Raw genomic sequence first — 13,315 nt, 5'->3', positions numbered from 1 at the left:
CAGAGGGACTTCATCTTCTCAGAAAAGCTGCAGTACAACACTATACTCTTGAAACGCAACCTCTGCAGACTTTTTTCCCCTTCCACGGCTCACAGACCTTTAGAGCTTTTGTCAGGGTTGCTCTGCTCTGCCTGAGATCCTTGCTGCAGAGAGGGGGGAGAGTTGCCACCTGGAGGGGAGGAGAAGGGGAAATCCTCCAGCCTTCCCACCACCAGAGCAGAGAGGCTGTGAAAACATCTCTGTCCTTGCTCCGAGGGTCTGCAGGGGCTGGGCTTGGCTGCATAGAATCAACACAGGGCTGGGTACCATTGCTGCTACAACAACGTCTTGTCTAATAAATTTGGTAGCACTGCATATTGCTCACACGTTCAGACTGTGTATAATAGTATATGATCCATTGCTAGTAAACACTCCTTGTTCATGGTGCCTTCACTGAAGAGTTCAGATAGTGATGTTTGAACAAGGCTTTTTTTTGTTGTTCAAAATAGGAGGAAAATTTGTTCAAAACCACTTTAATTACAATTAGCCTGCCTAAAGATCATTTACCCTCCTCAGTATTGATTTTTAGTCTGTGCTCTTTGTGGCTTTGAGTCTTCAGCCCTGCTTACAGCCATAAGACAAAAAGTCATTTTAAAGAATGTATGCCTCATGTTAAAAAAAAAAAAAATACAAACAACTGATGGACCATGTGCTGAAAGAGAATATGAAAAAATGCTTCAGGGCTTCTTTATGCCCACTAAATATCAGAAAAACTAGGACCTTTTGCAAAATCACTTTAAAGAACTGCTTTTCACCACTCCTTGGTGAGCAGAGTACTATCTCAATATTAATTTGTCTATAACTTTGATAGCAGCTGATTCCTCAGGAAGATTCAGAAACTGAAGGAAACAAATGGATTTTCTTGCATTTCAGTCCCATGAACAGATACTACTGGGCGCAGCATGATAGCTTGACGAGTTGAAATCATAGGTGTTTTGGCGTTGTTTTCAGTGGGACCGTGGTTTGACCTGTCATGTTTGTTGCTGCACACTCATACTGAGCAAAAGCCCTTCCTCAAGCAATAAGCACTGGTGGGTCTCTTGGCTTCGTGTGTGTCATGCACTGAAATGTAATATATTTCCATTTGGGCTTAGTGGATTTTTTTCTCTTAATTCCACACATCACAACAGAGCAAAAGACTCAAAATACATCTTAATTTTACTAATTTATCCTACAATAAAATATTTTTATAACGATACTTTTGTGTTAGTGTTTTCACCTCTAAGAGAGAACTGCAGGCACTCTTTAAGTTAGATGAATCAGAAAAAAAAAAAAGCCATCGTAATTATAATCTCTCTACTTAAAGATGAATCAGAGTTTATATTTTATAAGAATTTGGGTCAACTTAATGGAAGCTATATATTTTCACTCAGGGCACAAGGCTTTCCTACTTCTAACTGGTCCATATGTTAAAAGCATGTAAAAGTTAATAGTTTTTGCTTTGCTGCCAGTGTGTTGTGTGCAAAGAGCAGCTTTAAACCACAGCTGTGCCGCGTAAAAATTGTGAACTTTGCTGGGTTGCAGATGTGGGACATCAGTAAACTAAATTAAATGTAGCTTAAATGAGTTCGAAAGGTAGAATGTTGGATTACTTTTTATTTAGTTTTTCAGTTGAACATTTTACAGTTCAGTGTTTCTTTTTCTTCACATCGTAAGATTTTGTATGATAGGACAAATGCAGTACACAGATACTCACAAGACTTACTAGCAGTAGGATACAAACCATGCCCTAAAATAGCGCTAGAAATGGAACTCATCCAGAAACAGAACCATCTATCAGATCAAAGTTAAGGTCACAGTCCTGCTAAAGCTTTATATGAGACATAACAATTATTTACAGTTGAGAATAACTCCCTATAAAGAGTGCCAGTGAATCTCTGAAATTGCACGTGGCAGTAAGCACAACAGCTGAGAAGGGTCATGTTAGATTTATCATGTTTGTATTTGGTGAGGGGTGTTGCCCAAGCAGAAATCCACTGTTTTTAGTATGTGACTTCACAGACTACATTGTACTGAAAATGGACAAAGGGCATAGGTTTTGGGGTTTTTTTGTCTCCAAGTACTTGCAAATTGAATCCTAAAAGAAGTACAAGTGGGCAGGCTTAAGAACAGATCTTGATGAGCTTACTGATTTGATTCATAATAGGCCATTCTCTACAGAACATATCTTGAGATTTATTTTTCTTTACCTTTCTCCCAGAAGAGAGGAGATACCTTTTCAATGTTCATGTTTCTAGCATAACTTCTCAATTCTATGATGAACGTTATCTCACAGTAGAGAACAATAATTAATCTTAACCCTTGATTGTATACTAATTAAATTCAAAATGTGTTGATATTGAAGAAGCAAAAGATGTATTACACAGAATATGTTACTGGTTTTAATATTAACTAGTAGACTGTGGGATCTCACTGTGCAGCATATAGAGAATTTAAATAGAGCAATATTCAGAGAACATTATACAGTAGTTGTTTTAATGAGTAGTTTACTAGACAGTTTCTAAAGGCACCATGTGCTGTAAGGTCAAATTGTGTCAAAGATGCTCGGTGCATCACTGGAAGCATTCAGTAGCTCTCAAGATCAAATCCTAGAAGAGCAATTATTTTTAAATTTGCTAATAAGTTTGTAGAGCAGATTAATTTGTTGAGTATTCAGATAACCTTGTTGATTTGAATATCCATAATGTTTTTTGATGTGTCCTTTACAAAGAACATGCTTGTATTTCGTGCTCTTGCAAAATAATTGCAATATGGGGTTAACGTATCTAAGAGACGAATGTGATTGGTGGAAAACAAACCTTGGAGTCTGTGTATTTCTTTCAGAGTATTTAGTACTCTGAGTGTGCTGTCTTACTATGATTTTCTACTTTGTTCTATCCATTTTATAAATTCCTTCACCCTGCCATGAACTGTAAAGGTCAGTACTTTACTAAACCAGCATTATCTTTTCTCTTGTTATTTGACTTTGTCTTACTTATGCCAACTGGATTTGGATTGTCATGGGAGAGCTTATAACTGAACTGCCTGGACAACAGGTGATATTGTGTGTCAAAGACAGAAAATGCATTTGGGGGTGTTCGTATGAATGGGTATTTGTTTAATTAAATGTGGAGATACAAATATAAACAAGAATAATGTTTTAAATTAGCACGAAAGTAATAGTTTTTATGCTGTTTGTGATAGTATGTGGAAGTGCTAAGATCCAGAGGAGCAAACATTTAGCTATGAAGCTTTTGAGACCTGATTAAGTTAGTAGTCAACATCATTAATGCCTAGATTTCAAACATGGGGAGGCCTTGGACTTTCATGAAGTCTTGTAATGATGTTTCATCCTAAATTAAGACTTTTAAAAGACAGGTCTTCTCCTGAAGAGTCAAAACCTGTGTTTGATACTGTTTTTATCCTGTCTAGCTTAGGGTCTTAAACACTGAGAAGACTAATAGTCATAGTGAAGTCAGAGAAAATGTTCCTTCATTTTATTCTGTGTACTTTCAGTGATAGCCAGTGATATCTTTATACCTGAACTTTTACCACTGAATTCACTGGGAATCTTCACTAGCTTTAGTAGGATTTTGGGCAGACTGTTTACGTAGGGAACAGCTTCAGCACCAGGTATTAAAAGATGGAATATATACCAGAGCATGTTTTATACATTGTATGGAGAAGGTACGTACTTTGAAAATACCAACAGTGGGCTGGAAATCATGGTTCTTTACTTGTTCTGGGTTTCCTGTTTATTCACTGTTCTTGTAGAAAATTGTTTTGGCCTCAGGTTAAACTGAATACTGGGAAGTTTAATTAGTGTTTGAGGACAGTCCTGTGATCATCAGAAACAAGGTGCTGATGTGTGAGCTACCAGAAGGTTTGCTGCTGGTTCATGTTGGTGAGGGTGCATAGATAAAATGCTAAGATAACTACCGTGTTCTTCATAATCAACCTTTTTCTTTTCTAGATAAAGCATATATGATGGGGGGGGAGGGCAGGGGTCAGAATGTTACATAACATGGAAGAGAAAGGATGTAAATTACATAAAACAATGAGGGAGGCCAGGACTGAATCAGCATGCATGGTAACAGTATTTTAAACCTGTATATGTTTCTGGAAGTATTCTTCCACATACCTCTGGAAGAAGAAATAAATTTGTTGTCTGTCTTGAATAGAGGTAATCAGAGTAAGGCGGTTTTTGTTAATGCTGAAAATTAATGGAGAATTCTTCAACAATGAAATCTTCACAGAAAATTCACCTCTCTAGTTTTCTTCTGATGTCAGTTACAGATGTGGTACAGGAACTAGGGCAATCTGCTGGGGCAACAGAAGACTTTGGGCTGACGGTGAGGTGCTTTGCTAACAACACAGACTGCAGCATTCTGTGCTATCTGCTGTTACCCAGACATTCCAAGGTTTGTTGCCCTGAGCAGATTACGTACAACAGCATCAAATTGTACAAAAACAAAGATGCGGATAGAAGTTGCTAAGGACCATATCCGAAAAAAATTACCTATGTCTTCTGGCAACATATAAATCATAAAAAGTTGAGCCACTTTGTTCCATGATGCAGCATCTGGGAGACTGACCAGATCAGGCTGTGGCCAGCCTGTCAGTTGGGCTGTGGCCAGCCTGTCAGTCAGCTGCCAGCCAGTCGGTCACGTCTCCAGCTAGCCAGGCTGCAGACTTGACTGAAGAAAACGCTGAGCTTCAAGCAGTAGAAAACCCCAGCATTGTTTACACTATAACTTGTAATTGCCTGTAATGTTTCAGAAAATGTCTTAATTTCTGTGAACACAGTCCTAGTTGAGTAGATGGTTGCACATCTGATTCAATTCAGCTAGAAAATTGGGCATGTTGCTTAAAGTAGCCATTAATACTCAAGGTTGTGTTTTAAAAATATCTTGGGCACTGCCACTGACTAATTATATACTATAATCTCTTCTTTACTAGGTAAGGGTAAAAGTTAAGACCTTTCTTACTGAGATCATATATTTATACATTTTGGAATGTAGTAGGCAAGTTGACTTTCATTTCATCTCTGTGCTACTGTCAGTGTTCTGCTATGCTCGCATTCTACAAGAAGCCTACTAAACGACTGTGTTAAAACAATATTTAAATATAGGAGTGATGATGCTTATAAGCAAAGTTTTATTTGTTGCTGTTAGCTTCACCCTATGTGTTTGCACTGACTTCAAGTGTGTCTTACCAATGAGGGAAGTGACCACTGAAGTTATCTGAAGTGTCTGCAGTAGAAGGCCTAGCAGCACTGAATTTACTCTTGGGTTCTCCAATCCGAGTCTAGCAATGTGAAGCTTTCAAGTATCTGAAAATATGATGTGTCTTCTTCATGCTAATAAGATTAAAGAAACCTTTATTCTAATTGAGAATCAGGATCAGAATTTGTCAGTTCACTATGGCATAGACTTTTCATTTCAAGTGATCGGGGCCGGAAAGTGCATATTTTTTGCACCTGAGGCAATTACTTATAATTAGGTTATTCCCAGGTGGGCATCACCGTTACTACGTTTTCATGGTTATCAGATTCTGTTCTGTAATATGGATCTGATTTTGGAAATACTATTTCTCATTTTTTATTTACTTATTCTGAATAGGAAGTAAAGTGGTTCTCTTTTCAAAGTTAGAAGCAGTGGAAGTGTGTCTGCTTTGATAGTTGTATTCTACAGGCAGTATTTTTGTAAATGTATTCTTGGGTAAAGTGTGTAGTATATGAGAAAATTGGATTCTTAGGTTTTTAGTGCACAAGATTAGCTTAAATGACTTCAGTGACTCAAAAGAATAGAGTTTTGATAGTCAGTGACCAGATTCAAATTAGTACCCAATAAAAAAAGTACATTTATTCATTTATAGTTGAGCTAAGAAAAGCTTAGTCTTACAGTAGCAGAAGATGAAAATGCATTATGGAGATAAGCAGTTAACTTCCTTAGGCTAGATAAAATGTACTGAAAGGCAAGACAGAGAAGAATCTGTATATGTCACAGACATTGTCTGATTCTGTACCTCTTCTGGGGTGCGAGTGCTTGGCTGTGATTAGAAGTGGTGTCAATGAAATATGAATGCATTGTAGCATTTCCAACCATATTATACAGTATCTTCATGGTGTTTCAAGTAACCCATCTTTATCTGAACCAGAAGCATGAAAGAAATTAATAAAATATATGAGGATAAGACCTTGTACTGTATCCTCTGTATAAGAGTAATATCCCTGGTACAGCTTGTACAGTAAGGTGACATTGTCATTAGGCTCACTCTCTGTAAGTCATTTGCACTTCACAAACTAAACGTTGTATCAAAGCTTAATGTCATTCTTATCTGCCATGCTGTTATGTTAGGAGGAGTGATCTATTGCTGTCTTAACCAAAATGAGGTTATAAACACATTGCTAATATTACTAGTATTTGCTTGATACTACTTATAGAACTCATCACCTAATAATAACGAAAGACTGACAAACCATAAGTAGCATCAGAACATCCAGCCAGAGTATACTTTTCCCAATGAGTGTGGGAAGTCAAAGAATGGACAAATCATTAATTTGGCCAGATAACACAGTGAGTAAGTGTCAGGGATGCAAGTGAGAAGGCAGGAATGCTGACTAGTCCTTTCTGAGATCTAGAGACCACTGCCAAACTTCAGCCTGAAAAAAAGACAACCCAGTTCTTCTTTCTAAGCTGTGTAAATACTTGAAATAGTTTCAAAACTTCTCCTGCTTGACTTTGCATAATAGAAGAGATAAGGTACTTTGACAGTATGGTCTTTCTCACCTGACTGAAATGAGACATCAGTGAAGAATATGTTTGCAGAAATGTGAGATCTCCTATGCAGTTTCAAGCAAAATGTGTTTTGCTGAACGTGGGCACAGTGAGCTTAGTCAGTACACAGATATTTGTGCTGCCATGTTTCTTTCTGTTGGAAGCTCTCAGAGCATTTATCAAACTGTATTGACTGAAACTTCTCAAAGCAGTAAGGTAATTCCTAACTTTATTAAAAAGAGGGGAAAAAAGAGAAAACTGTCTCCCCCACTGTCATGATTCTCAGAGACCTTAGTCTCTGATCCAGTGGACACATAGGTAGGAGACTTAATTTTTCAGATGAGTAGTCCTGTTGAACTGAAAAGAAATGCATGTGAATAAAATTACACACATACATGTTTAAAAGATTAATTCTAATTTTAATCATTAACTTCTCTCCCCTCCCTCACGAATGCCTTGTGTTTTAAATCACTTAATTGGTCCATTTTATGGAGTTGGATTTTAATATAGGTAGTGTTTTATTTAAGTCTACATTTTCTCTAAAGTGTTGACCATATAATAGGTGTGAATCTTGACTTGTGAAAGGCACAGTGCAATCTTTTAACCTTTAACCAGTTTAACCTTTCAAGGGACCCAGGGCAGTTTTAACTGGCTATGTTATTATCTAAAAACGTTTGTTCTTCAAATATTGATGTTCTTCACAAAGTGGAACAACATTTAATTATTTTTCATGTGTAAAGTAATAAATGACCTTGTAAATGAAAATTGAATGCAGGGACAGGTACCAAATGTTTACTGAGTATAAACACCATGCTAACTCTGGATTAAACATTATATAGACTAATTTTTAGACCACATTTGTTCTATTTATTAGTTTTCATGGCTTAGACATGTTAAAGATAGGTAGATATTCTCCTGAACATGAACTACTTGAGATGACCAATTCACAAACTTTTATTGAAGCATCATTTTGTGTTTGATCTGGAAAAGAAAATCTTAATAACATTTTGCATGGATTTCATCTGATGCTACAATTCAGCAGCTAGTAATTACATAGGAATTCACTTGACACATGAAACAAGCACTGATAAGAATCCATTTCTAGAAGGAAGTAACAAATGAACAAAATCCCAGTATGTATTTAATTTTTTTAAGTAGGATCTGACCACTGGTTATTTTGTTTTGGTTTGTTTGTTTGCGAAGTCTTTATAATGGTTTTTGATTAATAATAATGTTAGTTTATTTGATTGGTTTGCAAGACCAGAAATGTTAAGTATAGTTTCAGTTTTGCATGAGGAACTAATGGAGAGGTCAGGGATATTAATTATGAATCCTAGAAATCTAATGCCAGCAGCAAGTGTGGTGAACCAAGAGCAACTATCTTATCATTCTAACTTTTATTTGGTTATCAGAGTTTTGAAATGTTTATAAAATGCAACAAAATTTTAGTAATTTAAAAAAAATCTGATTTAAATTTCTTCCTTCTCCCAACTCTCCTCTTCTATCATCAGTTCTCTTGTGCAAGGCTTTCATGCTTTAGAATTACTAATTTGAAGCCTAGCTAAAAACAACCTTTCCAGGTTGTCTACTTTATCCAGAAAAGGCATGAAATAGTAATTTCTAACATACAAAAGTATCAACATTACAGCAAAGAAAACAAGAAATGCACTAGCTATTTGCTCACTAAAATCCTCTTTTTAACCTTAGAGATATACATGTATATACTGTTTGTACCAGGTGTGCATATAGATACACGAGATTTTGAAAAGAGAGTTGAAGTTCACATTAACCTACACGTTACAGCCTAAAGCCGTTTCTGAATACGCGGGCATACCTTGTGTTCTGCACTGTGACTGAGACTGTCAGGTAACACGTGCTGTTCCATCTGGAAATGACATGCCAGTTTTGCAGCATTCTGTCAATCCCAATGCCAGCAGCTTAAAAGCAAAATACTTTTTAAAATTAATACAGACTGTTTGAATTGCTCCAAAGAAAGTCACGGCTGTGTTTGAGTGCTGGCCCCCAGACTGTTTTCAGATGATTGGGAGAAAAGTAAGAGCAAGAGTTCCTTGCAGTGTTATGTGGGCACTGGGTTTGCTCTGCTCCCTTACAGAATAATTACCAGTGATTTAGTGTTCTCGGTTTTCGTTTTTCCCATCCTGCCTCCTTACTAGTTATGTAATCTATAGTTTAGAAAAACTCTGAAGACTGTTTAGAGTTACTGGCTTTCTGTAAAGCAAACAGCTTTACTGGAGTTGATGCAAACAAGGCACTTAGCATCTGAAAGAAGTGTTAACACTTTATTTACATTTAAATTAAAATGGACACTTATTTATGTGTTCTGGTTCTGAAAGGTGTGTGGTACATCTGCAGAGGCCTATTGTTTATTCATGCCGTAAATCCTTTGAAATGTGTTAAAATGCTTCCCACTCATTATAAAAATCCTGCCACCCATGGATTAGGGCTTTGATGTCACCAATCCTGCTTCAAAGGGTTCTTTCAATGCTATTAATCACAGTTTAGCCTCTGAAGATATAGCCAGAGAAAACATTTGGACATCTTGTGCTAGACTTGCTAAAACTTTGAAATATACAGAGTGTCTTGCATATGCACAGTCCCGTATCACTTCCTCTCTGAGACTTTTTTTTGAAAAGCTATTTTCTGATGACTTTGGCTTTCTACAAGTACAGAGGAAAAAGTTTAGGACACATCATACTGTACATTTTTAAAAGGCTCTTGTCTTTCAGTCTTTCAGACACCACAATATGTTTTTGCTTGAGGAATTGAGTCAGTCTTTAAAAACGCAAAGTGACAATAAGATTGGGGACTAAGCAGGCCTATATGTCAAAAGGTCAAAAAAAAGATACTGTCTTATCATTTTCTCATCTCTCATTAGTTTTGGGCTTAAGGTGTTGTCCAAACACTTCAGGATCCGCATGATTTCATAGAAACAAGATTGTTTCTGCTGTCTTCTTCTCTTTTAAATCTCTTAGTGAGTCACAGAGAAATTCATTGGTAGTGATTGAGCTGTATGCCTTTGTGCTGTCCTTGTTTTCATCAGCTCAGTAGCTAAGGTCAGTGACATACCAACTTATCACTGACTTTTTCCTCCCTTTTAAATCAACACTGCACTCTGTCATGCCCGTGCTGAATGCACTGCAGGCACAATTGGTAATGAGTGGGGTGTGGAAGAAGTGTGGTGGTGTCTGCTATTTTTAGTACCGTTATACAAGCTTATTTTCCACCATATAATTTTTTCTCTGCTAAGCTTCTTGAAGAGTTTTTGCAGTATATATTTCTTTGTTTTTGAACAGGTAACTTGGCACAGGCAAGAGCCAGAGTGACAGCAGCATCCAGGTCTTTGCCTCCACAGCTCAGTGCTGGGCGTATCAAGGTTAGTAGTGTTCCCTTTGAAGACAGGCAATTGTTCATATAAAATTACAGCAAGAATATGGACACGATGCTTAGCTGATGTGGGTGTGTAGTGAGGTTCTTCCCAAATGAGAGTCTGTCTTAATATCAGAAAGTGTGCACCTCAGCTGGGAGCACTGTGTCCATTTTTAGTGAAGACCCCATTGTAGAACCCAGTGAAGAATCAGTTTACTACTGATTAATCTTTAATCTTAATGGAGTGAAATCTCAGTTACCTTGATATTGATAGCCACATGCCTTTTGATTTCAATGGGCTCAAGATTTTCCTCTGGCAATTTTGGCCTAGAAAGGGATTCAATTAGGTAAAATTAGAATAGTATGTTTAACAGTATGAAAGGCAAAATAAAAAATTATCCATTCATTTTTTATTCAACTTGCAAGTAAAAAAACAGGGGACATTTGTGACTGATAGATGACTGGAAAAGAACAATCCAGCAAGGCTGCTATTATTTAAAAAGAAGAGCTGTAGAATTTAAACGCTGCTGGATTTTGCCACAAAGTATGCGGCATAATTGCAAAAGGATGGGATAATTTTATGGTGGTTCATAGAATGTGTCACCAACTGAGTACAGTTTATTTGTGAAGAAAACTGTAGTGCCTCAAGCTGATAGAATGTACATCCCCTCCATGCTTCCTGAGTACTACTAGTTAAGGGTTAGCTTAGTTAAGGGCTTGGGTGGGGTTTTTTTGCTTCCAAAGCAAACAATAATATTAAAAAAACAAGTAAGGCAACAGCAACTGTTCCAAAGTCTATGGAATTTTATGTTCTGGTTTTTCTATTTCTTTTTATTCTCTCTTGTTGTTAGGAACTTGTGCTCAAATGTTGGTACAGTAATTCATGTCACTCAGACATCTATATCCTTCACTGTACCTGCAAATACAGATGTGGATTTCAGAGATTTATTTCCTCTCTGGTATAAATTCAGTGCTGAAGGACAGATAACAGCCTTTCCAATTTTCTTGTGTTATACATACGTTGTCTTCCACATCCACCTCTATTCAGCATGAGCTTTCTAAACATGCATTTTATTGATACAACTGGAATGGAGGAGCTCTTTTAAAGCTTTAATAAACACAATCAGTTATACTAAGTAGTGTTTAAGTGGGATTTAGTCACCCTTCAAATTTTTAAAGAAGGAGCTAAAAGACGCATCTAAGTGCAGCACTACTCAGGCACAGGCAAGAGCCAAAGCGACAGCAGCATCTAGGTCTTTGCCTCCACAGCTCAGTGCTGGGTGTATCAAGGTTGGTAGTGTTCCCTTTGAAATAGTTTTTAGCTGAAAAATATGTCTTTCTTGTAATTTCATAAAACTTCTAATTTAAACAACTTCAGTAAAAAATTTTTGAATTACTATTTTACAATTTGTTTAAAAAATCCAAATGTAATCATTTTGTTTGGAAGTTTGGAAATTTTCATTTATTATTTGATTTATGATCTTTTTTGCTTAATGTATTTTTTTGTTTTACAGTATTGCATACCATGCCACCAGCAGATGGGGTCAATCTGTGAAAGTAATAATTTCCAATGACTTCATAATGTGACATGATGTCCTAAATCTTTCTTTTAATATTCTTTCAAAACTATCATAAGAAATTGTTTTAGTGATGGAAAAGTTTGTCTTCCCTAGGTCAAGGTGTTTTCCATTTTAGTTGTAATCTTATGAATGTATGTTGTACATAACTACTACTGTCATGTAAAAATGTGATTTAACAGTTAAAATATTCTTTGCTTTAGTTTAAAAAGAGTAGCTACTGATTTAAAATGCAAGACTATATCATGACATTCTTACTACTGTCGTTTTCTGACAAGCCAATTGTGGTAAAGCCTATTGCCCGTTGTACATGTGATTATTGCCCTACCATAAAACTGCATGGCTTCATAGACACACAATGTTACAAATTAACCAGAGGCCAAACTTCTAAAAATTCTTACAGGAAAATGTTCCTAACTTTAGGGTCTAACAGAATTTTTAAATGGAAACTTCAAACATTTCTTGTCAAAAAGATTTGGAAATTGATCCTAGTACTTACAGATTGCACAAATCTGAATTTACAACTCCATCCGTAGAAAAAGGAATGTCGCGATACTGGTTTTACTCTGGTTCTCTGAGGAAAAGTGTATTACATCTCCTCTGTGTTCCTGACCATCTGTCTTTCTGTGTGTTCATTCCCTTCCCCCTAGAAAAACCCAAACCAAAACAAAACCCTTTTGAACACAGCAGGCTGTAGTAAACCTTATTTGACAGAGTGGCAGTCTCAAAGGTTTTAAGATTCTACAGGTTTGGTGAAAATAAGCAGCTGTGAAAAGGAGATGCTTACAGTAACCTACTGCCAAAAAGGTAGAGCATAAGCTCACCCTTTATTGACCAGCAGATATTCCAGATATGGCAGAGAGATCGTGAGTGCTGAACCTCCAACAAAATCACTGAGTCTCTGCTTTTCCAGACAGACAAGAATCCACTTTAGCAAGTTAAATTCATGGACATTTGGGCTTCAGTGCAGTCCTCAAACTATTTGCTTTTGCTCTTGATGTTCGACCTTCCTGTCAATATTCGCTGGTATGGCTTTTGTCTTCCACCTGACCTTTACTAGAGATTTAGATATCGATTCTCAAAAAGAAGTTGTCTTGCCAAGGTAGTTTTGAAACATTCCCATATCCTTCTATCCTTCCCCATGGCCACGCCTGCTGTTCTGGTTGGGTCATTGATGTTTACTTTGTCAGGTGACCTCTTAAGATATTTGATGTTATCTGTGCTGATAAGGCTTTTTTCCTGCGATATATTACAGAGTTTTCTGTTAACATCCTTAAAACAGAAGTCAAACTGCTTTTCTCCACACACAACCCCTACCTCGTGTTAGTTTGAGATGCATACTAATGCATGTACACCACTCTGGGCTAGAACATCAGAGATTACAAAAACATACCGAAATTTTTATGGTCACCCTTATGGAAATCTGTCTCCCTTTGCACCATCTGTATTCCGAATCTTGTCTTCACAAGTTTCTTTTTGATTTTTTCCTCAATACAAAATCCATTTTCTTGATCTATTACTACTTAGTGCTTCATTTCCTTTCTATTTTGCATG

At 36.8% G+C, this 13,315-nt stretch overlaps 1 protein-coding gene across 1 annotated transcript in view; it reads left to right on the top strand.

Annotated features, from left to right (window-relative positions):
• Positions 1–13,315, top strand: part of MYO3B (myosin IIIB) — a gene marked incomplete at its 3' end in the record, with an annotated part of 189,804 nt that overhangs the window by 105,406 nt on the left and 71,083 nt on the right. Inside the window, exon 24 of the mRNA XM_080346840.1 lies at positions 10,112–10,191. Within this exon, the coding sequence (XP_080202966.1) occupies positions 10,112–10,191 (80 nt within the window). The remainder of the gene's footprint in view (positions 1–10,111; positions 10,192–13,315) is intronic.

This window comes from Nesoenas mayeri (genome assembly GCF_963082525.1).
Source record: "Nesoenas mayeri genome assembly, chromosome: 6".
Lineage (NCBI taxonomy): Eukaryota > Metazoa > Chordata > Aves > Columbiformes > Columbidae > Nesoenas > Nesoenas mayeri.
The sequence above is the reverse complement of the archived record's forward strand: the minus strand, read 5'-3'. Positions and strand labels throughout refer to the sequence as shown.